We start from the raw sequence: 26,489 nt of genomic DNA on the forward strand, positions 1-26,489 counted from the left end.
TCGCAATTAATAAATTCTTTTTTTACACGACTCATTCTCTTTTTGTATCTTTCTAATTGAAATTAATATTTATTAACAGATATATTTATTTTTCGCATATTTTTATGTTTGAAATTGCAAATTTTCGAATACGCAGAGTTAAGTCACCATCCATCAGAAAATGAATAGTTTACCGACGGTGGAGATCGTTTCAAAGAAGCCTTGAGAAAACTGTTCAATGGTGCGGTAAACAAACAATCTGGAAATATTATACCCCTATAACGATTTTCATTTTCACTCGGTTGAATTGAAGTTAAAGCAATTGAACTTCAGATCAACACAACTCTTTTTTGGCTTTACGATTTTCAACTATTTTCAATCGAAAAAATTTTAAACGAAAAATCAAAACAATTATATTTATAAAACGCCTTCGAAATCACTGAAATCCATTCGAACTTTTTTACACTAAGTAGCCCAAAGTATTACTGAGAATTAAATGGATTTCATAAATATTCTCGTTAAAATGAGGAATCATTTTATTCTTTACTAGATGAAATGAAGAAACGTTGCCACAAACTCTTGTTGGCGGTAGTTATCAAGAATGCATTTTAAATGTTTTCGACTTTGGATTGAAGTAATGGTACTTTTTTTCTGTACTATACTATTACTATTACACTGAGTCACATATGAGTAGACACTGAATACAAATTATAATAAAAAGCTATGGTACTTTTTTCTGTGAACTTTTCTTCGCTGTACGCAACGTAAACTTATTATTATTGTTATACACAGAAGAATTGCTTCTGTCAGGCTATACTTGTCTCAACCCCAAATTTGTGATTTTCTATATAAAAGTGAACTGTTTTTTCTGCAAAATGTTGAAGCAAGATGGAATAGATGAAATTATAGTTACATCATATATAACATCAACCAGACTAAATCAAGTGAAATTCATTAAACATGTGCTTTTAGGCATACGAGTATATTACAGTATTTTTTTAAAAAGCCCACGAGCATTTTAAGTAATTTATAGTAAGATAATTGCAGTCAGGGGATCCAAGTTTACCTTTTGTAATTATTCCGTCTAAATAAAAAATGTTTTTCTTTTTTCGGTAAAAAGTAGTCCAAAATAGCAATTGGTATTGATTAATTGGTAATTTATACTTTAGTTCAAATTTCATATACAATATTTCGAAGATTAGCCTTACATTACAACATTTGACTTACTTTCCAAGTTCCTCCTTAATTTCATAATTATCGGAAAAACGCGTACAGGCTGCTGGAGCAGCCATCGCGATGGCACACTTAAGAAAATCTATTTCGGCAGTAAACGCAGCTTAATTTTACGTCTGGAATTATCTTTCTTTAGTTTCCTATATTTAGTCAATACAAATAACAGTAACTGCTGGAGATCCCAAAAAGTACGTCGGTTGACCGAATTATTTGCCACCTCCTATATATATTTCAAAGCTAAAACCTTAGAGTTGTGAGCATAGATTATCTATCTCTTATATGGATCAGCTTATCCTGAAAATGCTTTGGAGTTAACTTGTACAGGTGAATGTTGTGGAGCACCACGGACTTCTGTAATTATATAAAGAAATAAAACATTTAATTAACGCCGAAAATTTATTAACAATTATAGTAATAATAAATTGCAATGTGGTTCGAAGATAATAATTAAAAAACATCTATAAAAGCGTAGGAAGCTAAATAATTAATATACTTCATATTTCATAGAGCGAGAGTACTGCGATAGATGCCCAAAGCAAAAGTTAGAAACCTCAATCATAGCTACAAAACTATATCGTCACTGACATTTACAACAATTTTTTTCTGAAATTTGAAGTAAATTTAGGTATTCAGAGAAAAAAATCGGGAGGTTTCTCGATCGATACTTTTATGAGAACATGGGCCAGTCGAATTATATAGCCAACTCGATCTCCTTATTATCGTTTGATTCATCAGACAGGAAGTTATTCCGCCTAGTAGGAAGATTTAAAAAATAAAGTTTCCACAGCGCGATAGAGAATGACGTTAAAAATGTTGTATCCAAATTGGAACTAATTCTTCCTTTGAGGATGGAAACCTTTTTGAAAGGCACCACTCTGAAAAAAACACGTTTAAATATTGGAGTCGCTAAATTCCCCATTCTGTTGACCTTCTGCAAGAAACGCTGTAGCGACCGTAATAATTAGAATTTGGATTTAAAAATTTGAGAGAATGTTTATTACAGTGTATTTCTCGAAAATTTCACACTGAGACGATACCTTAAAGCGAATTTCTCAATTCTCGCTTGTTTACACATGTTTTAGTAGCTGCTTTTTTATATAACAGCAGCTATAATAAGAGTTACCAGTTGTATTCAAAACAATGAAAACAAGCATAATCAAAACGGATGCGTTAAATTTAGCTTTTATACGCATAAGCTTTAACAGCTGTTTCTTCACATGGCAGTAGATATTTTCTGCTAGTAGAATTTTCACTAGAAGCTCCTGTCTCAGTTTTTTCGCTCTGAACCTGTGCCCTCTTTTGCTAGGTTTTTTTAGGTTAGGAAACGCTTTTCTGGCAGAAACTATGGACAACTTTAGAATATCGTCTCAGGATAAAATGGGTATGGGCGAATGGAAGAGGATATAGTTTTCGAGATATTTGCGTTTAAAGTTGAAATTATCAACTATTTAAAGTACGATTTAAAATATATTTTACATTATATTGTTCACTTTTATAAACTCTAATACTTCACAAATTCGTTTGTATGCATTTAATTCACATAATATAGTACAAAATAACTTTAATTCAATCTTTAATTTATTGTTAAATTATGTTTATTCACACAATAACAAACGGTAGCAAACTGACAAAGATAGCAACGATGAAGTCGTCGGTGGTGCGCTCCAAGTTGGGTTTACGTAAACGGAACGGACCGGTTTTTTTATTCGGCCAAGGACTGTCAACTCGATAGAATTCTTCAGCTACAACTTCTCAGTGGTGCTGTCACTATCTGCGATTGCCGACAGCACGTATATTCTTCCCTTCCCTTAAGGCAATGAGATTCCTCATACCATATGAACCGCACATATTTAGATCGCTTGGAATCTGAACCACTCTCAGATATAATACAATTTCTAGATATTGAAAAATGTAGAAACGAAACAAATTTGATTGACTGAGAGTATATTCCTGAAAGTAGAAATTAATTGTTTGGATCATAACTGGCTCAATAATCGGGCTGCATTGGCGACTTAAAATATAGAAGTTAATGAAATTGACAATTAGCAATTGTCGTCAGGTAATCCAGATGTGTTTTAAATTATTCTATGAAAATGAAAAAGAAAATTATCTAGATACATACATCTTGCTATGACATCAAGTAATCGTCGGATGAAAAATGTTCAACTATTATTATTCATCGTAATCTCAATCCACCACAATTATAAAACTGTTAACGTTGGGTAATCAAAAATATGACAGAAAATATTATTGTAGCAACAATTTTAATTGAAAAATTTAATGGAGAAATGGTTTTCTTGCCTAATGCTGATTTAAACTGAATTTGAAAATGTTTATAATTATAAATATGATTGTTAAAAATTATGAATGACCTACCCTCTTTTATTATATCATGTGTTGTCAACTTACAACTTTGCGGTCTTGAAATATGTTTGGTTTTAAAAAATTTATATTAGCAACCATGAATAAAACTCGAAAAAAATCGGAGTGGAAAAACAAAAACAATTTTTAAATTAGGAGAAAGGTATTAAACATCGTGAAATTGGAGTAATGGTTGGTAGAGCTGAGTCTTCAATTAGATAGGTTGTCTAAGCCAATAGGACTCATGACATCAAAATCTCATTCCCATCGCCCATTAATATTAATATATCAGGAAACAAGTAAAGTTATATATTTGGTTAAAAAACCCCACCTTACATGTGCTCAGATAGCAATTAATGAAAAATTTCAAATACAGATTTGCAGTGATACAGCCAGAAAAGTTGTGAAAATGCCTGGTTTTAAAGCAAGAGTACCGGTAAAAATTTTGTATCCTTGGTAAATTTAATAAAGGGTTTAGCATTGGCCAATGGGGCTTATCACATTGGCAATCATTTCTATGGTCTCATGAAAGAAAATACTGAATTCGAGAGAGTGTTTAAAGTGTACGGACATGTTTATTTAATTCGCATCGTGAATTGTGTTTTTACAAAAAAAATAATAACAATCAATCCAAAAGTTAAAAAAAAAAAATGATTTATTAAATTGTAAACAAACAAAGCATATAAAGAACAGTGCATACAAATTAATAATAATAAAAATAAACAAATGGTGGACAAATCAAAAAGTAGAAACAAAAAAATCAAACAAACAATAATGAGTGCTTCACAGCCTCACCAGCAAAGCTGTAGTCATTCCTTAAATGCCTGCTTTAGCTTTGTTGAGCCAACAACAATAACCACTACTGGCAATAAAAAGTGTAACGGCGATGATGAGGAAAGGAAGCAACGGAGCAGTCAGCAGCCGGGCAACAAAAAATGCGCTGACAGCAACCAGTCTGCAGATGCCAGTAAGCATGCAGGCAACGAAGAACATAACGTAAGGTGAGAATGTACCAATAAAAAATGGCCCGTCTGTAGAAACTGGCATTGACCGCTACGTTAATATAAAAAGAAAATTAAGTCCTTTAAAGTCAGCAATCAATCTTAAAAAATTTCACGCACGTTTTAAATGGCAACAGATTTGCTTTACTAATCAATGGTTCAGACGACGAACATAGGAACATTTTCCTTCTAAAGGTTGGTACGCAGCTCTCAAGTAATTTCTCAAGAAAAAAAAAATACATTATTTCTCAAGTAATTTTGACTGCTGGTTACGCATTGTGAGTGATCCACATTAGAAGAGCAAGAGAGAATAAACAAAGTAAACAAACTTTGTGCGTATTATGTATGTATGTATGTATGTATGTGTATGGTAACATAAATATTTTCATTGAGATTTAAGGAATGTTGTTGATGATTGGTAGGTTTTATACAACATTTCAAAATGGAATATACTTCATAATAATGATTTGAATTTGATTAATGATGAATTTTAACTAATTTAGGAGGAATTTGACGATTACTTCGAATTTCCTTCAAGGAACAATTGTTGATTTGATGTTTCTTCGCAAAACCAGGTTTGCCATATTCACATTTTATTGAAAAAAACTATTAAAAATTAGTACTAGATTTCTTGAGAGCTGCGTACTAGCACAAGTAAATTTATCGCAGGAAAGTTTCTTGACCGTTTCTTAAGCGTTTTTTTATATGAAGCTTTTACGTTTCTTGAGAGCTACGTACTAAGCTTAAAACCGGACAAAAGTGAGAATTACAAACTACAGCGATGCTAAATCAAAATTGATTTTTTCTAGTACCTAAGTAACCGTACTACAATAAACCGATTAAATGATTGACCTTCAGCCCGCTATATTGCCACACAAGTAGTCGGAACCTAGTCTTCGTTCAGTACGCACGTCCTTATTTTCGATACTCTTTATTATTCTCCAAATTTCAACTTGTCTTTTGTGTTGCGTGAATTCTGGAAAATATTATAAATATTAATTTAGTTAATGTATAATATTAATTTGTTTTTTTTTTTTCGGGAAAGTTAAATGAAATATCAAAAAAACGAAAAAAATATCTTTAAATTTCTGCTAGGAGCAAAGTCAGAGAAAGCAGCGTATCACCTGCAAAGGAGCGTAGCATGACCGCGTGTGTTCGCGCGAGTTACATTCCTACCCTCTAAACATGTAGTAATGTATGTATGTAGATAGTAAATGCTTAATATTGTACTAACATAAAATTGGGTTCCACATTAGCTTTGTTGTGGAACAAGAGAGTAAGCGTATTTCGGGTATGCTAACGCCAACTTAACTAAAACATAAATATATATTTATATACATATATATATATAAAATTTATATACATAAATATATACATGTGAGTAAACAAGCTAATATGGGCTGATAAAACAGTTAATCCTTATATTAGAAGCGAACTAAAAAAGAATGTTAGTACAGTAAGCATTAGGATAAGTAGTAAGTAAGCTAAGTAATAATGTAAAGCAAGTCAGTCTTAAGATTCACCTGAATAAAGAAGGACGTCAAAGCTTAATCTTTTAATTTAGACCATTTCATTTCTCGCGCAAGGCAGCGGGGTTGGTAGCCGCTGCCCTATCAACGTAACCTTGACCGCAAGGCGAGGTGGTGAAAAGGCAGCGCCTTCGGCCACTTACGCACAAACCGCGAAGCGGAAGAGCGGGCAAATTACGCCGCAGGAGCCTCAAGCCCTAAAAGGCTGAAGGGCAGCAGCGCGAGGACAGCAGAGGTGTTCAGAGGTGGTGTATACGCAGCGTCCTTCCTTGGGGTGGATTTCACAAGAGGCATGTTGCAGGTGGACTGCAAGGACGAGACGTCCGCCAACTGGCTACGGGAGTTCTCTCCCAAGTAGGAAGGTTGGAAGGGTCCCGTCCTCTGCGCAAGAAGGGCGGAGGACATACCGATCATGCACAGCATGACGATGTTCTTTCCCCGGTGCGAAGACAAGACATATGAGTTTGCCCTCGGTCTGGTCGAGAATCAGAAACTGGGCCTTAGTATCTCGGCCTGGCGTGTAGTCAGTAGCAAGGTTGAGAAAAAGTGTGTTATAAAGGGTTGGCGACTACACTTGTACATAGACGACGAGTCGTACAAGTTTATTCGTGCAGCAAGCTTCCGCCTATTCTACAAGTTTAACACAGCGGTCACCGGGAGCAAGGAAGCGGAAAAGATGAAAGTGGATGAGGTTGCATACTTAGATTATGGAGGGAACACTTCTCCAGCCTGCTGAATGGCAGTGAACACACAACGCCAGGAGAAGACGAACCCGATTCCCCAATCGATGACGATGGAAAAGACGTTCCATTGCCCGACCAAGAAGAAGTTCGAATAGCAATTACCCGCCTGAAGAACAACAAAGCGGCGGGGGCGGATGGATTGCCAGCCGAGCTATTCAAACACGGCGGCGAAGAACTGATAAGGAGCATGCATCAGCTTCTTTGTAAAATATGGTCGGACGAAAGCATGCCCAACGATTGGAATTTAAGTGTGCTATGCCCAATCCATAAAAAAGGAGACCCCACAATCTGCGCCAACTACCGTGGGATTAGCCTCCTCAACATCGCATATAAGGTTCTATCGAGCGTATTGTGTGAAAGATTAAAGCCCACCGTCAACAAACTGATTGGACCTTATCAGTGTGGCTTCAGACCTGGTAAATCAACAACCGACCAGATATTCACCATGCGCCAAATCTTGGAAAAGACCCGTGAAAGGAGAATCGACACACATCACCTCTTCGTCGATTTTAAAGCTGCTTTCGACAGTACGAAAAGGAGCTGCCTTTATGCCGCAATGTCTGAATTTGGTATCCCCGCAAAACTAATACGGCTGTGTAAACTGACACTGAGCGGGACCAAAAGCTCCGTCAGGATCGGGAAGGACCTCTCCGAGCCGTTCGATACCAAACGAGGTTTCAGACAAGGCGATTCCCTATCGTGCGATTTCTTCAATCTGCTGCTGGAGAAAATAGTTCGAGCTGCAGAACTTAATCGAGCAGGTACAATCTTTTATAAGAGTGTACAGCTGCTGGCGTATGCCGATGATATTGATATCATCGGTCTCAACACCCGCGCCGTTAGTTCTGCTTTCTCCAGACTGAACAAGGAAGCAACGCAAATGGGTCTGGCAGTGAACGAGGGCAAGACGAAATATCTCCTGTCATCAAACAAACAGTCGTCGCACTCGCGACTTGGCACTCACGTCACTGTTGACAGTCATAACTTTGAAGTTGTAGATAATTTCGTCTATCTTGGAACCAGCGTAAACACCACCAACAATGTCAGCTTTGAAATCCAACGCAGGATAACTCTTGCCAACAGGTGCTACTTCGGACTGAGTAGGCAATTGAGAAGCAAAGTCCTCTCTCGACAGACAAAAACCAAACTCTATAAGTCACTCATAATTCCCGTCCTGCTATATGGTGCAGAGGCCTGGACGATGTCAACAACAGATAAGTCGACGTTGAGAGTTTTCGAGAGAAAAGTTCTGCGAAAGATTTATGGTCCTTTGCGCGTTGGCCACGGCGAATATCGCATTCGATGGAACGATGAGCTGTACGAGATATACGGCGACATTGACATAGTTCAGCGAATTAAAAGACAGCGGCTACGCTGGCTAGGTCATGTTGTCCGAATGGACGAAAACACTCCAGCTCTGAAAGTATTCGACGCTGTACCCGCCGGGGGAAGCAGAGGAAGAGGAAGACCTCCACTCCGTTGGAAGGACCAAGTGGAGAAGGACCTGGCTTCGCTTGGAATATCCAATTGGCGCCACGTAGCGAAGAGAAGAAACGACTGGCGCGCTGTTGTTGACTCGGCTATAATCGCGTAAGCGGTGTCTACGCCAGTAAAGAAGAAGAGAGGATGAGGTTGCTACTCAAACCAGCGAGAGTAAGGCATAACAGGTTGCGACTGTTGTGGCCTCGGAAGTGGAAAAGATGCAGGTGGATGAGGTTTCTACTCAACCCAGCGAGAGCAAGGCCGAACTGGTGGCGACTGTCGCGACTTTGGAAGTCCCCGATGAGAGGACCTGCGATCAGGGAGGGGAGCTACCTCCACGCAGGAACTCCTCGAGGAACTAGGAGACCCGATGGATGGCAATGCGAATGACGGCGGGGATGAGGATTTGCCCCTCATCGGACCTATATTATAGTGGCCGTCAACGTGGAAGTTGCCCAGGTGAACCTGCCCCACGCGGCGGGAGCCTCGGCTGTCATAACGATCAGGTTCACTGCGGATAAACTGGACATCCTGCTGATCCAAGAGCCTTGGGTACACAGAGGAGAGGTTAGAGACCTGAAGACAGATTTCAATAAGGTAATCTGGGATCTGTCTAGCGAGAGACCTAAACATGTGTAGTAGCCAGGAACATTATTGACTTCTTCTGCATTCAGAGTTCCTGAGGCAGGATCTGGTGGCGGTGCAGGCCAAGGACTTTGAAGGCAAGGACTTCGTCCTGGCATCAGCCTATTTTTAAGGGGAGGCATCCACAGCACCCCAGAGGCTGTGGATAGACTAGTGACGTACTGCAGGAGGCACAGTTTGCCCCTAATCATTGGTTGTGATGCGAACGCCCATCACATAGAGCATACATTAAGCAGGAGGTTAGCTATACAGAATGTGGGGTGTGAACCCACCTTCATTACAATATGCAGGAGAGAGGTGCTTGACATCACCTTGAGCAACGAGCCTACGAACGGGTTGGTCTCACAATGTAGGGTTTCAACGGAGCCCTCCTTGTCAGATTATAAGGTTTGCGCTAAAGGTAGAGGGCAGGCAACTCCTCCCTAGACGTAACCCTCGGAAAGCAAACTGGGATACTTTCCGAGAGGTGCTAAGTGAGCAGGGAGGGGCAGACTGATAATAGCGATGCAGGCCCAGGCATGGAGAGCAGGTTGTCTGCGCGAAATGGGTCAATCATAGACGCATATCATTGCAGCTGGCCTCTAAAAGCGACCACAGACAGGCGCAACTGTCCCTAGTGGTCAACTCGCAGATTTAGAGAAAAAGGTACGGAGTCTGTTTAATAAAGCTAAACGTACGGGGGTCTAGAAGGACTATAGGGGCAACCTCACCTTATATAATAATATTAGGTTTGCAAAGCAGACAAACTTCAGGAGAATCTGCGAAAATGTCATCTCAACACTAGAAGCAGCTCGGCTGAATAAGGTACTGGCCAGGGAGAAGACTGACACAGTACTAGCAATTAAAAGGAGCGATGGGACATTTACGACCAGCGCAGAAGACAGAGCTACGGAGCTTCTGCGAACGCACTTCCAGGAAACAATTCGGGTAGACCAGTGTCTACATGTGGTCGAACACAGGCCATCCCGCTCGGATTGGATAATCTCAAGTCTCCGGAAATGGATGGCATCTTTCCAGCGCTTTTACAACAGGGAGAGCAGTATGTAAATAAGGTCAAAGGCGCTGAAAAGTGCGCCCGTGCATGCTCCTCTGCATGCATACAGAAAAAGGTCAAAGAAAAGATCGTAGACCATGAAATAAGGTCAAAGGCGCTGAAAAGTGCGCCCCTGCATGCTGCTCTGCATGCATACAGAGCAGCCAGATCGCCCAATACTGCTCTATACCAGTCAACCTCTAAGATAGAGAGATCGCTGGAGAGAGGGGATTTGATGCTTTGCGCCTTCTTAGATATCGAAAATTCTTTTGACAACACGTCTCACAGGAGAGTAGCCAGGGCACTGAAGAAAAGGAATGTGGCACCAACGGTGCGCATATGGATAGAGGCTGTACCGCGCACCAGAATTGCTGAAGCCACAGTAGGAGATACAAAGATTCGTCTCGGCGCAACAGGAGGCTGCCCACAGGGGGGTTTGCTATGGAGTCTTGTCGTGGACGACCTTTTAGCACTGCTAACTGACAATGGGATCCGCTGCCAAGGGTGCGCAGACGACATTGTAATTGTAGCCAAAAGCAAATTTAAAGACACTCTCTGCGACCTAATACAAAGAGGTTTAAACTTGGCAAAAGGGTGGTGTAGTGGGGTTGAGTTGAACATCAACCCCTCCAAGACAACCGTAGTCCCGTTCACGAGACATAGGTACCTGGTCTCAGGAACCTTAAACTTGGGGGTAGGAAGATAGAGATGACCAACAAGGTCAAATATCTTGGTCTCATGCTAGATTCCACTTTGCTGTGGAAGCAACATGTTGATGTGACCTTGGTCAAAGAGACAAAAGCACTAATGGAGTGCAATCGACTGGCGGGGAAATCCTGGGGCTGTAAGCCAAGGATCGTAAAGTGGTTGTACACCATGATAGTGTGACCGATAATCACGTACGGAGCGGTGGCTTGGGCCTCAAAAGCGTCGCAGACTTCAGTGGGGCTCCAACTATCGGTGCAGGGATCCAGGTCCACGCACTAAGCTCTCCATACCTATGGGAAGCTTTTCGAAAATTTCCAGGCAGAAGTCTTTACCATAAGTCGGTGTATAGAGATAAACCTCCATCGCAACTATCGCAATGAGCAGATAACCACACTTAGCGATAGTCAAGCAGCACTAAGAACGATCTCATCCTACGAGATCAAATCGCTACTGGTGCAGGAGTGAAGAGAACGGCTGAATAGCCTAGCGGAACGTAACCAGCATGCGTAGCATGCGTCATGACAAGTTCCTAATGGGGGGTACAGCCACAGCAGGTTTAAATTTGTAATTAACCTCACTAGGGACAAACTCAGGCTACTGGTTGCATTTTACAACGGCTACTGCAAACTGAATAGGCAATTACAATGGGGAGCAAAACCGTCAACATGTTTACTGAAAGCGACTAAAGGTCCTTATAACTTTTTTCTACTAGCAGTATCGGCAACACTCATACACCAAAATAAAGATAATAATTCAATTTATTAAAAATAGAAAACAGAACAGCTTTTATTTATTTTTGAACGAAAATGTACGATAAATTCCACTTACAAGTCATTTTGCTCCCTTATACCTAATGAAAATTTCAGAACATGTTTAATTCATAACAGTGTTGCGGCTAAAATAGATACAATTAGGGGAAAACCTGACCTTCCACTCATATAACTATTGCCAAGATTTTCGAACATCCACTTGTAGTAGAGGATCCGGCTTAAGAACAACACCCCTCATTCTTTTCCTTGATAAAATAATTTTTTTTTATAAGAAAACTTATTGATTAATCAAATGAGAAATGATTGACAGTCTATATCTAAGCAAGACTATTTTTAATTAAAAATTAAATTATTTAATTTTTCTTCTTGTTTACCCTCACTCTTTTCCTTTATAAATTTAGTCTCAATCAAAGAAAAAAAGTATATAGAAAATGCCATACAATGTTTGACTACCTTTTTTTAGGCAAGGATGCGTGTCAACCAGGTGTAAACAGGTGAGCGGATGGAGTGATTTACCCTCATTCTTTTTCTTTAAAAATTAAATATGTAAATATTCTGAATTTTATTACGAATCCAACGATATATGATTGACTTTCCAAATCTTGGCAAGGCTAATGATTGACACGATCTAAAGTTTCAATAATTTCATGTAAAAATAAAGTGTGACTGCAAGCGCTATGTACAATAACAGCTGCGCATAAGACTCTTGCCAGAAAGAGAAAGGCGTGAGTTCATAATAAAATATATTATTAGATTCAATATTAAAGAAATAAAAACGTAAATAATTTAAGTAGTTAATTGTTGAACAAATATTTTTTATTATAAAACGTTATAAAAGTATTTTTTGTCCTTAAATTATGATTAATTACTATAATATAAAAAAATTATTCATTATCTGATTCATCAGAACTTGCAATATTGAAATCGAATTCAGAGTTATTGTCGTCATTTTCTTCAATTGTAGCCGGCAAAATGTCATCAACTTGCAAGGGTGTCGGATCTCCAAGGAATTCTATTGGTTTTAGTAATTTCTCATCTATGTGCCATCCACAATTTTGGGGTTGCAGCTGAGCACAGTACGGATCAGTAGCATTAAGCCACATGGCATTCACGTATATTGTTCGTAGAATTTTTTGTTTCAACGATTTCCAGCAAGGTGGAATTGTGTTGGAATTAAAGCTTCTAACTTTTCTCAAAAATTGTTCGTTACTTTTATTGGCTGAATAATTTTTTTGAAAAATGCGATATCTTGCATCATTAACACTTGTGCAATTTTTTATGCCGTACATAACAGCAGTAAATTCTTGGACCACGTCAATTTTTTCGTCTATAAAAAGATCGGTACTATCTTTCAATGAGGCAAACACTTTTTGATAAGTTTCATTTTTTGAAAAAAATTTATAAGGCCTGACTTTTCCTTTATTGTAAAAAGCTGCAGTATAGTCACAGCCTGTAAAAGCGTGGAACGCCGGTAAACTTTGGCATAATGAGACCCCTAACTTTGTTGCTAATTCAGTACAATTTACGCAGCTAATATCTTATACACACAGAACTGAACTCACGCCTTTCTCTTTCTGGCAAGAGTCTTATGCGCAGCTGTTATTGTACATAGCGCTTGCAGTCACACTTTATTTTTACATGAAATTATTGAAACTTTAGATCGTGTCAATCATTAGCCTTGCCAAGATTTGGAAAGTCAATCATATATCGTTGGATTCGTAATAAAATTCAGAATATTTACATATTTAATTTTTAAAGAAAAAGAATGAGGGTAAATCACTCCATCCGCTCACCTGTTTACACCTGGTTGACACGCATCCTTGCCTAAAAAAAGGTAGTCAAACATTGTATGGCATTTTCTATATACTTTTTTTCTTTGATTGAGACTAAATTTATAAAGGAAAAGAGTGAGGGTAAACAAGAAGAAAAATTAAATAATTTAATTTTTAATTAAAAATAGTCTTGCTTAGATATAGACTGTCAATCATTTCTCATTTGATTAATCAACAAGTTTTCTTATAAAAAAAAAATTATTTTATCAAGGAAAAGAATGAGGGGTGTTGTTCTTAAGCCGGATCTTAGACTATTGGCCTTGCTTTATATGCTTCATGATTGTATGTAAGGTAACTTAATAAAGCTCAGGGAAATTTTTTTTGAGTATGTGGCATATTAGGAGTATGTGGGATGAGCAAACATAGATGAAATCTGGTCGATACTACCACTTACTCAAATATTTTCAATATAAAATACTCGGTTGCACCCGAACTTAGCTCTTCCTTACTTGTTTTATTTCAATATTTTGCATTATTAAATTCAATCATGCATTTAATTGAAATAAAGCACCACAGCTAATGTTTAAAATTGAATTGTTGCCGAACTCTAATCAACTTAAAAAAATTAAACACATCCTATACTTACATATATAATCTGAAATATTTGCTGCGTCGTAGAGTAACTGTTGAAGAACCTCTTAAAAGGAACGGTCCCGTACAATGTGCTAACTGCCAAGAATATGGGCATACCAAATCATATTGCACTTTACGCAGTGTTTGTGTGGTATGTGGTGATTTACATCCCAATTATAAACGATTTAAATAAAAAATGCAACAATTGTGGAGGAAATCACACTGCTACCTACAGGGATTGTCCTGTATATAAAGATTTGAAATCGAAGTTGGAACAGCAGTATTGGTTAGAAAACGATTAAACCACCACGCATTAGAATCTCATGCTACAGCGCAGTTACAAGCTACAACAATATCCCTACAAAATTGGGCTTGTGACTTGCCTTACAGCTATATACAGTTCACTTCGTTTTAAAATTACTGATAGCGAATTTAAAGACTTTTTTGGAACGCTAGGTCAAAGATTTCAAGTAGGTAGAGATTACAACGCAAAACACACGTACTAGGACTCACGTCTTATTAATCCGAAAGCTGGATATATTATATCTCCTGTTAAGCTGACACTGACTGGCCCAGTGATAGAAGAAAATTCCAGACTTAATAAATTTGTAGTCAAAAATATAGATAGATCGCTTGACAGCTGATACATGTACAAACTTATCATCTGATCATGCTCCTGTACTAATAAAGTTATACGAACAGCCCATGATATTTGAGTTTTTCTAACATCACATTAAACTAACTGATTGAAGTATAGAAAATATATCAGCTGCCACACCAATATTAATTGCAAAATAAATACAGGAAGAGACATTGGTGAAAGTATAAGAGAAATCAATAATGTAATAACTAATGTAGCTGTATTGACAACACCAGAAAGAAACAATAAACCAGTTGGTTTTAGAAAGATTACCAATAATGCAATAAACTAGTAAATGAGAGACGAGCTAGACGTGAATGGCAGTTAAGTCGCCCTCCTTCAACTTTGCTTCAAATAAAATCTGCTGTACGAAAGTAAAAAAAAACGCTTAAACGCGAGGAAGAACACAACACTGAACATTTTATCAAGAAACTGTGTCCAAATTCTAGCAAGTAAAACTACCTTTGGAAAGCCCAAAAGTCTTCTAAGTAACCAGTAGATTCCAACATGCCTCTAAGACAGTTGAATGATAATTGGGAACATAGTGATGAGGAAAAGGCAAATTGCTTTGCAAATTACCTAGAAAAGGTATTTAAACCTAATTGCTCAAACAACAACTTTAAGTCGCCATATTTGCCCACTACCGCTAACGAGTTGCTTGTGTCTATAAGGACTTCTACCTTTGAAGTTACTAGAATCATAAAAGAGCTAAGTCGGAAAAAGGCATCAGGACACGATAATATCACTCCAAAAATGCTAATTGAGTAACCAGATATTGCTATAACGGTGCTCTCCTTGCTCTTTGATATAATTCTTGGTTTCGGATACTATCCAACTTAGTGGAAAAAGTCGGAGATCAGCATGATAAATAAACCCGGGAAAGACTTAAGACAACCGTCTTCTTACATACCAATAAGTCTCTTACCCTGTATTTCTACAATATTTGAAAAAGTGTTACTATCAAGGACGACGCCTTTCCTCCACGAAAATAATATAATACCAACGCACCAATTCGGTTTCGTGCTAAACATGGCACTGTAGAGCAAGTAAATAGAATTACCAACGAAATCAGGAAAGCATTCAAGCACAGAGAGCTTGTTTTTCAGCTATTTTTCTAGATGTAGCTCAGGCGTTCGATAAGGTCTGTCATGAAGGTCTTTAATGGAAAATCAAATACGTTTTACCTTGCGAATTGCATACGATTTTGGAGTCATATTTAGTAAACATGAAATTTACAGTTAAAGTAGCAGACTTGATATCAGAAGAACGAGTAATAAGGCTGAGTAGCGTGCTAGGCCCAACTCAGTACATAATACAGCAGACATTCCAACGGCTATTAACGTATTGACATCCACTTTCGCGAATAACACAGCTCTTGTAAGCCGTAACAAACACCTCATCAGAGCATCAAAAGTATTAGAGCAGCACCTAACTTTTGTCGAAGAATGGCTAGCCAACTGGCGTATGAATATTAATGAGCAAAAATGCAAGCATGTTACATTCTCGCTGAGACCAGAAACGTGTCGGCCAGTTAAAATAAACAATTTCCTAGAACCCCAAGGGAATGATGTAACATATCTTGGGATTCACCAGGATCGAAGGCTGACGTGGCGACAATATATAGCGAGTAAAGTAACTTGCATGACGTTAAGAGAAGCAAATTTAAATTGTCTTTTTAACAAAAACTCTAAACTTAGCCTAGACAAAAAAGTCCTGTAGCCAACTACCAGCATGGATTCCGAAAAGAGCCAGCACCACCACAGCACTTAACGTCATGAACGGTCAGATAGTTCGTGGCCTCAACCACAAACCACCCAGTTAGAGAGCGATCCTCGTAACGTTGGACTTGTCAAAAGCTTTTGACACAGTCAATCACATAACGCTACTGCATGCCATCGAACAAACTACGCTCCCTCCAGTTCTGAAGAATTAGACCATAAACTACCTGAGCGGCCGTCAATCATCCGTACTGTTTCGAGGAGAAAAATTTAAACTGAGAAAAATTAAACAGGGGATTCCGCAGGTTGATGTCCTCTCTCCGCTACAGTTTAACTTCATCTCGAAACGGCCACAGCCACCAGAAGCAATGGAATCGATGGCATGTGTTCAAAGGTAAACAGCTATATCTCCGACCTTTCTCGCTTCTCCTCTACACGGAACCTAACAGTCTCCCCCACCAAATCCCCAGGAACCATATTCACGAACTGGACGGAGGAGTAAAGACTTGAGCTTAATATTGCAGTCGAAGCGGCGTCAAGAGTACGACTGTCAATAACCCTAAGATTTTAGGTGTAACTCTTGATACTCCACGCTCCTTCACTCCTCATACGACCGCGATTATCGCCAAGGTACAGAGCCGCAACAAAATCTTCAAGTCATTAGCCGGCAGCACATGTGGAAAATACAAAGAAACGTTGTTGGCAATTTACAAGGCAAACGGCTGGCCGGTCCTCACCTACGCCGCACCAATATGGTCGCCTGGATGCAGTGGAACGCAGATGAAGAAGCTACATACTTGTTAGAGCACTGCACTCCGGACTACCACACAATGCCTTTTTGATGTCCCCCATCGAATATCTACATAGTGAGACGCTTATGCTCCCAGTTAAGAAGCATAACGAACTCATCTCCAAGCAGTTCCTGCTAGGATGTTTTCGCAGAAATCACTTCTGCAGCCTCTTACTTAGAGCGGAATCACCTCCCAGGAACATCAAGAAGTCTTTCCTCAAATACGGCGACATGGAACAGTACGCCGACCGGACTTCGGCCGAAACTAACTTCCGAAAGGGACTGACCGCCATTCACCGACTGCCGTTCTTGGAGTCAACTCATCACCTATTGCAGACGAGGAACTCGAGTTGCCACGAGTGACCCTTGCGCAGCTTCGTTCTGGATATTGTAGCAAGTTAAACTCCTACTTGTCCAGAATAGACTCCGACATATCCAACATATGTCCTGCGTGTAATGAGTCTCCACATGCCACTGGCCACCTCTTTGCATGCTCCGCCAACCCTACTCATCTGATGACTTTTTCCCTTTGGTCCGACCCGATGGAATTAGTTATTTTTGCACCATTTAATACAAAACAAATGTTTAGAACCGAATTAGTGAAGTGTTAGTGGACATAAAAGTTAATAAAAATATTGGTATAAAATTCAATATAAATAGAAGAAACACGCATTTTAAATAGCTGAATTTTTTAACTTTAAAAGCAAATATCTCAGAAACCATAAGTCAACTATATGTTTATATTTTCTTGTTCTGAAGGACCTCCTCTATTCGTACATACCCATTTTAACCCCAATATCGGGGATTCTATTCTATAATTTACCCAATATCTCAAAAACCCGCGCAATTCCGAAGTCCGAAGAGGAAGTCCTCCTGATTAAAAAATATATAGGGTTATAGGTACCGCAAACGCTTAGTTTACGAGATATTCGTCATACATATGAATATTTTCTTATTTAAATTTAATAAACAACTAAGTAATGTTAAATAATATTACGTAAGAAAATACTTAGATTTTTAAAGAAGTACTACGCAAAAGTACTTTAGTCACCCTGAGTTTTGGCTCGACCAGGGTTATTTAATTAAGGGGTTAGGGGTAGTCAGAGACACGAAAAAATGAGAATTTTCAGTATTTTTTTTTGCTAATAAATCGTGTTATTTTGCAAAATTAGTAATATGGCATTACTATAGAATGTGTTGACTTGAAGTCACAAAAAATTTTATTTCCAAAGTTATAGTTGTTTGTTTACATAGTTCCAAAAAAAGGTACTTGCGGTGACAACCATAAGTCCTTAGAGATTCATCTAAAATCAATCGGACAAAAAAAAAATTAGTTTTATAAAGAGATAATCCTGGTCCTGATCGAAGGATTTTTTTCCTCAGCCTCAGGGAGTTTTTTTCTAAATTTTTGGGAAAACATCAACAGTTAATTGGTCTTAAAAAATTGAAATTCTCGAAAAAATAAAAATCCTTCGATCAGGCTCATGTTTATTATGTATTCTAAAAGCTGCATAAATTTCATTAAAATCTGAGCGGTTTTCGAGTTACAGTTGTCACCGTTTCAAAAAACATAGTTTTGAGAAAAACGCGTTTAAAATTTCACACAAGCGCTTTGAATTTCCCGAGCTCTCTTTCTTATTTGTCGAATAACTCAAAAACTAATTATCCGATCAACGTGAAATTTTCAGAGAATATTTTTAAGAGAATACTCTTACCGCAAATTCAAAAAAAAAAATAGTTTTTTTGAAAATTCTGACTACCCCTTACACCTTAAAGCGCGGCCGAAGCCCGCCAACCCAGAAAGGAATACTTTGCGAAAGTACTTCAGTCACCCCGGCATGATAAAAATTTAAGAATATTATTATAAAGTTTTACTTATTTGTGTATATTAAATATAAATCACATATTATACATGTACATATGTATAAGGAAAAAGTGTTTACAACTCAATTATAGCTTGGAAAGTGTAGTAAAAAGAAAAACCGTAGAAAATCCTTCATATTTGGTGTTTAAGATGTGGCAACGCTCGTTTTCCTCATACAGTCGACTGTCATTAATTCAAACCTGCGATGATTCGAACCTTTCTACATTTCAAAATTATCACGAGTTCCCGACAGAATAAGTGTATAAAAAGTGCATAATATTAGAGTTACTATAAATCGAGAAATTTCAAAATAAAATTTGCGAAATTTTAAACTTTTAATGCAAATGTCTCGAAAACTATAAGCTTGCGGCGGCTTCTACCCTGAAATCTTGGGGGGTTGTATACTAAAGTTTCCCTTTTTTTAAGATAAAAAGTGCTTCTTCATGACTTTTGTTTTAAAGACAGAAGCTTTGTAAGGTATCAGAAGCTTTGTAAGGAGGAGAAGGCGTAGAAGAGGTGGGCAACGCCCCTTCCCAGAAGGCCAACCCGGTGGGTGTGGGGATCCACGCAGGAGAGGTATGAGTGGATCCACCATGAGGTGGTACCTACGCCACCTACACGATGGGAAAACCCCGGAGGAGGCGGAGGCTCTAGCCAGGAGCAAGAGCCAATGGAGCAACGTCACCCCAGCGACTGGACGCGACCACAATGTGCCAGCTCGCGCGCATGGCAGCGGTAGCAGCGGCCGTGGCCCGGTCAACACTACGCTGTCCGTACGGCGAGGCGACAGCAGGGCATTGCCCGCAGGCACATGTGCCCAGGCCGAAAAACGAAAAAGCGGCCAAATCACGCCACAGGAGCCCCCACGATCCAAGAGGGTGCGGGGCACAGACGCAAAGGAAACCGGGGGCCAACAATCTGGACCGGCTCCTCACCGGGTGGAGGAGGGGCGGCGCGGGTATGCGGATGCTGTTAGGGGCATCCGCATGGCTGTTCTGCCTCTCAAGTACCCGGCGGAGTCGCTAAAACCGGAGGAAAAAACCGTGCTGCAGGACATCCTCATGGACGAGGTGCGTGAAGGAGTGGACTACACGGCGTCCTTCCTGGGCATCGATTTCATGGGAGGCATGATGCAGGTAGACTGCCATGACAGCACGGTCGTTATGCGGCCCTACAAGCCTGCTGACACCGGGAGCAAGGAAGCCAAGACGCCCGCGCCTCCGCAGGACAAAGGCGTCATTAGCCAGGCAGTGCCGGTATCCGCCCCGTAGGAAACGAAGATGGAGGTGGACGAGTCGTCGGAGCAGCTCTGCGGGAGCAGGACTGGACAGGCAGTGCCAGGGCCGACTACAGACGTCCCCGACGATGGCCGGAGCATGGGGCTACCCTCAACGCAGGAGCTCCTAGACGGACTTGGAGGCTCAATCGACAGCAGCGCGGTTGACGGCGGGGTAGAGGATCTTTCCCTCCTCGAGCCCAATTTATGATGGCCGTCAACATGGAAATTGCCCAAGTGAACCTGCATTATGCGGCGGCAGCATCAGCTGTCATAACAAGCAGGTTCACTGCGGAGAAACTGGGCACGCTGTTGATCCAAGAGCCTTGGATCCATAAAGGAGAGGTAAAGGGCGTCAAGACGGAGGCAAACAAGGTAATTTGGGACCTCTCCAGCGAGAGGCCTAGGACGTGTATAGTTGTTAGAAGCAATATTGATTTCTTTTGCATTTCAGAGTTTCTGACGCAGGACTTGGTGGCGGTGCAGGCTAGGAACAGTGAGGGCAAAGACTTCGCCCTAGCCTCAGCATACTTTCCGAGAGAGGCAGCAACGGCACCCCCGGAGGCGGTGGAAAGGCTGGTGGAGCACTGCAGTCTGCATAAGCTCCCCCTTATAATTGGTTGCGACGCGAACGCCCACCACACGGAATGGGGCAGCACCGACTGCAACGCGAGAGGTGAGTCCCTTTTAGAATATCTAGTAGGTAGAAATTTAGCGGCAGAGAATGTAGAGTGTGAACCCACATTCATAACTATAAGCAGGAGGGAGGTGCTGGACATCACCCTCAGTAATGAACCTGCAACAGGGATGGTCTCGCAGTGGAGAGTCTCAACGGAGCCCTCCCTGTCGGACCATAGAATTGTAAGGTTCGCGCTGAGGGCAGAGGTCAAGCTGTTTCCTCCTAGACGCAACCCTCGAAGGACCAACTGGAGTACCTTCAAGGAGAGGCTAGATGAGGAGTTGAAGAGGAAGGGGCAGATTGATAGTAGCGCCACGGGCCAGGGTATGGAGGTCAGATTGACCGCGCTTAACGGGTCCATTATAAACGCGTACAATAACGGCTGCCCCTTAGGTGTACCCACAGACAGGCGCAATTGCTCTTGGTGGACAAGGAAACTCGCAGACCTAAGGAAGAAGGTACGAAGGCTATTTAATAAGGCAAAACGTACAGGGGTCTGGGAGGAGTACAGGAGCAACCTGACGCTATACAATAAAGAGATCAGGTCTGCTAAACAGGCTAGCTTTAGGATATTCTGTGAAAACGTCTCCTCCACACCAGAAGCTGCCAGGCTGCACAAAGCTCTGGCTAAAGGGAAGACGGACACAGTGCTAGCCATCAAAAAGAATGACGGGACATTCACGACCAGCGCGGAGGACACAGCTACAGAGCTCTTGCGTGCTCACTTTCCGGAGACTGCCCCGGTTTATCGTGTCTGCCCTCAACCGAACATAGGCCGTCCCGCACTGATTGGGCTATCGCTAAACTGTTTACTGCGGACTCAATCAGGTGGGCAATGACCTCGTTCGAAAGGTTCAAGTCTCCGGGAGTGGACGGCATCTTCCCAGCGCTTCTACAGCAGGGTGAGCAGATTCTGATGCCACACCTGATTAGGCTGCTGAGGGAGAGCCTGGCGCTTGCCTACATCCCTGAATTATGGAGGACAGCTGAGGTAATCTTCATACCGAAAATGGGAAGGAAGGACTACTCGTTGGCCAAATCTTTCAGGCCAATTAGCCTAACCTCCTTCCTACTGAAAAGTATGGAGAAGATAATAGATCATCATTTAAGGTCTAAGGCGCTGAGGACCGCACCCCTGCATGCAGCTCAGCATGCATACAGAGCTGGCAGATCAACCAACACAGCTCTGTACCAGTTGACCTCCGAGATAGAGAGTTCACTGGAGAAAGGGGAAGTCATGCTATGCGCCTTTTTGGATATTGAAGGAGCTTTTGACAACACTTCTCATAGAAGTGTGGCAATGGCACTGGAAGGTAGGAATGTGGCAGCACCGGTGCGTAGATGGATAGAGGCGGTACTCCGCACCAGGATTGCTGAGACCACTGCAGGGGGCACAAAGATTCGCCTAGGCACAACAAGGGGCTGTCCGCAGGGTGGTGTACTATCGCCCCTGCTATGGAGCCTTGTCGTGGATGACCTGTTAGCACTGCTAACCGACAACGGCATCCGCTGCCTAGGATATGCGGACGATATAGTGATCATAGCTAAAGGCAAGTTCGAGGACACTCTCTGTGACCTAGTGCAACGAGGTCTAAATCTGGCAAAGGAGTGGTGCAGGGGAGTTGAGCTGAGCATCAACCCCTCGAAGACTACCATCGTCCCGTTTACGAGGCGAAGATCCCTACCCGGGCTTAGGAACCTCACACTTGGGGGTAGAGTGATTGAGATGACCAGCAATGTTAAATATCTCGGTCTCACTCTGGATTCCACTTTGCGGTGGAAGCAGCATGTGGACCAAACCATGGTCAAGGCGACAAAGGCTCTAATGGTGTGCAATCGGCTGGCAGGTAAATCCTGGGGTTGCAAGCCAAGGATTGTCAGGTGGTTGTACACCATGATTGTACGACCGATAGTCACATATGGACCGGTGTCCGGGACCACTGTGGCGGCACAGGCCTCGGTGGTGATGAAACTATCGAAGCTTCAGCGGCTAGCATACGTCTGCATGACGGGCGCTATGCGAACCTGCCCAACAACGGCGCTGGAGGTCCTGCTGGAACTCACACCGCTCCACATAGTGATCGGCCAAGTAGCCAAGCATTCACTTCTGCAAATAACGGCATCCCAGAGGATGGAAGTGATAAGTGGCAGTAATCCAATTGCCCTCCTCCCGAAGGACGGGATTACAAAAACAGTAAACTTCACGAGGAAATTCAAGGTTACCCTTGGCAGCAAGAGCGAGTGGAATGACTCCACTCTTGAGCTGTTGCTGAGGGACAGTACACTGAAGTGGTACACCGACGGCTCGAAGACGTCGGAAGGTATTGGTGCAGGGATCGCGGGCCCACGCACAAGGTTATCCATACCGATGGGCAGATTCCCCAGTATCTTCCAGGCCGAAGTCTTAGCCAAAAGTCGGTGTACAGAAATAAACCTCCATCGCGGCTCTCGTAATGAGCGGATAACCATATTCAGCGATAGCCAAGCGGCACTAAAAGCGATCTCGGCCTACGAGATCAAATCGCTGCTAGTGCAGGAGTGTAGAGAACGGCTAAACAGCCTAGCGGAATTGAATCAGGTGCACCTAGTTTGGGTACCTGGTCATAGAGACATAGCCGGAAAAGAACTGGCTGACGAGCTAGCCCGCTCTATACGTGCACCAATTTTCACGGGAAATGTCTTAAAATTCGTGATTTTAATTCCAATTTACGAATATATATGGTGCGTTATCTATTTTTCTTTTTTTTCGCAATAAAAACAATAAAAAATATTGCGATTTTGCACGATATTTACGCTATAAATGGCATCACTGTTCGAAATTCATTTGAACATTAAGCACTAGTGATACGAAAAAGAATTGATAAAAATGAGAGATATATAATAGAAAAATATTATTAATTGGAAAAATAAAAATAAACTAAAGTATCGATATTCTCAATATATGAGCCTGAAAGAGAATTGGTAAAAATGAGAAATACATAATAGAAAAATAATAATAATTGAAAAAATAAAAATAAATTAAAATATTGATATTTTCAATATTCGAGCGTTCGACAAAAAATATCCCTGGTCGGTCCAAAACCCCAGTGTTCATAATTCTTCTTTGTCCGAATTCTTCTTCTTTCTGAAATAATAATGAGTTATAAATTTTCCTACTATGTATTTCTCATTTTTACCAATTCTCGATCAGTCTCGAATATTGAGAGTATCGATAATTCGAAAACGATCATCAATCAATAGTGGTCATTCGAATTTACAACAGTGATGCCGTAATTTCGAACGTAACCTTGCCACTTTCGTTGAAGTGAAGTGATTGTAAAGTTTTTCATCTTAATATATAAAAATCACGTGTCACATTGTTTGTTTGCGATGGACTCTTAAACTACTGAACCGATTTTAATGAAATTTTTAACACTGTGGGCAGTTTGGTCCAACTTGAAAGATAGGATAGTTTATAACTCTCCTTATAGTCGCATTATTTATTTATTGCAAATTATTTGTTTATTATTAGCAAAGAGCTATCCACCAGTTGGTGGCGCTAAGAGCGGTATTGAGTGCGGTATGTTACAGTAGATGGCGCTACAAACATTAAAAACATTAAATGAAAATGCGTTGTTTGAAGTTTATATTATTTGTAGTAAAGTTATACGAGTCTATGACTTCCAAAAAAAAAATAAAAATTGGGCGGGGCGAAGTTCGCCGGGTCAGCTAGTATTTTTATAAAAATAACAAAAAAAAAACAAATTCTCTTATTGATTAACTAAACAACATCAATAATTACGTGTATATAACATATAGAAAGTATAATTTTAACATCTAAAGACGTGTAAGGTGTTAAAGTGAATTTATCATTTCGGAAAATACAACTTTTACATTGATAATTTGTATATTGTGAATAACTTTTTGGGTCGGCTTTAGTATACGATCCCACGATTTCAGGGTTAAAAGTGGTATGGTTGGATAGAGCTGATGCTCCAGATTAAGAAAATATATAATTGTTGCCGCCGCAAACTTATAGTTTTCGAGATATTTGCATTTAAAGTTGAAAATTTTGCAAATTTTATCTTGCAATTTCTCGATTGCTAGTGATTATTTAATTCATATTATGCACTTTTTATGCACTTACACTTCACTACATTGTTTCTACATATTTTTTTTTTCCAGTAATTATTTAGTTATTTGCTTAAAATAAGCATTTTATATTTTACAAAATTTTCATTTCATGCACAATAACAAAAGTATTCCGTATTGACAGATAATAAGTGTTGCCATAATTACACATTTATCAAACGAATAAAAATGAATAAAAAATAGGACTATACCCCAAATACATAAATCATTGCCCTTTTTCTTGATATATCAAGATTTTTGATACAACCCGGTGTTGGATCGGCCAGGGTTATTTTTTTTGAAGCGCGGCCGAAGGCCGCCAACGCGAAAAGGAGTTTTACTTAAAAAAAACCTGATACACCCCGGTGTTGGATCGGCCAGGGTTATTTTTTTTTTGAAGCGCGGCCGAAGGCCGCCAATAAAGCCTTAAAACTTTTCTTATTACAATGGAAAATTTATTTCAGATAGTTTTCTGCGTTTGAGTTTTTATATCCATTCTTATTCGTTTGATATATGTGTAATTATGGCAACACTTAATATCTGTAAACACGGAATACTTTTGTTATTGTGCATGGAATGAAAATTGTGTAAAATATAAAATGCTTATTTTAAGCAAATAACTAAATAATTACTAAAAAATAAATATGTAGAAACAATGCAATGAAGTATAAGTGCATAAAAAAGGCATAATATGAATTAAATAATTACTAGCAATCGAGAAATTGCAAGATAAAATTTGCAAAATTTTCAACTTTAAATGCAAATATCTCGGAAACTATAAGTTTGCGGCGGCAACAATTATATATTTTCTTAATCTGGAGCATCAGCTCTATCCAACCATACCACTTTTAACCCTGAAATCGTGGGATCGTATACTAAAGTTTCCCCTAATATTTGTTGTAAATAAAGCTTCATTTTAATTATTTTATTTTAGTTACAATTCTCTGCATTTGCACAATAAGAAAAGGGTTGCTATGGTTATTTTTTTTTTTTTGAAGCGAGGCGTGAAAAAGTTATTCACAATATACAAATTATCAATGTAAAAGTTGTCAATTTTTCAACTTTAAATGCAAATATTTTTAAAACTATAAGTCGGCGGCAACTATATATGTAAATATTTTCGTGATCTGGAGAACGTCACCTTTCCAGTGATACCTATTTTACTCGCGAAATCCTGGGATGCGATTCTAAATCCCAGCCTTTGTTTTCTTTATTTCTTTTAGCTCTTCTGTAAAATCTGAACTTAAGGTAGCACTGATCATAAGTTAGAATGCAACCCTTTTGTTATTGTACGAACAAAAATTAATGAACAAAAGTTAAATGTTGAATAAAAGTTATTTTTCCACTATTTAATATAAAATAAATGGTTAGAAACGATTTAGTGAAGAGTTAGTGGATATAAAAGTTAAAAATGTAACTATAAAATTCATTATAAATGGGAAAAACCCGCATTTTAAATAGTTGAATTTTTAACTTTAAATGCAAATATCTCAAAAACCATAAATCAGGGACATCTATATGTA

At 39.8% G+C, this 26,489-nt stretch overlaps 2 protein-coding genes across 27 annotated transcripts in view; one reads left to right on the forward strand and one right to left on the reverse strand.

Annotated features, from left to right (window-relative positions):
- The window catches only part of LOC105233049 (calcium/calmodulin-dependent protein kinase type II alpha chain), a 417,125-nt gene that overhangs the window by 223,885 nt on the left and 166,751 nt on the right, over positions 1-26,489 (reverse strand). For 21 of the 26 annotated variants that reach the window (XM_049460539.1, XM_049460541.1, XM_049460532.1 and 18 more), the window contains one exon: positions 1,207-1,563. In XM_049460539.1, coding sequence (XP_049316496.1) covers positions 1,207-1,271 — 65 coding nt within the window. In that variant the 5' untranslated portion in view covers positions 1,272-1,563. Of the gene's footprint in view, positions 1-1,206; positions 1,564-5,386; positions 5,551-26,489 lie in introns of those variants that run through there. The other 5 variants (XM_049460536.1, XM_049460542.1, XM_049460543.1 and 2 more) reach the window with 4 other exon arrangements.
- LOC105224889 (ankyrin-3) overlaps positions 25,477-26,489 on the forward strand; it is a 610,175-nt gene continuing 609,162 nt past the window's right edge. Inside the window, exon 1 of the mRNA XM_049460054.1 lies at positions 25,477-25,481. The gene's annotated coding sequence lies outside the window, so the exon portion shown is untranslated. The remainder of the gene's footprint in view (positions 25,482-26,489) is intronic.

Source organism: Bactrocera dorsalis, chromosome 6 (genome assembly GCF_023373825.1).
Source record: "Bactrocera dorsalis isolate Fly_Bdor chromosome 6, ASM2337382v1, whole genome shotgun sequence".
NCBI lineage: Eukaryota > Metazoa > Arthropoda > Insecta > Diptera > Tephritidae > Bactrocera > Bactrocera dorsalis.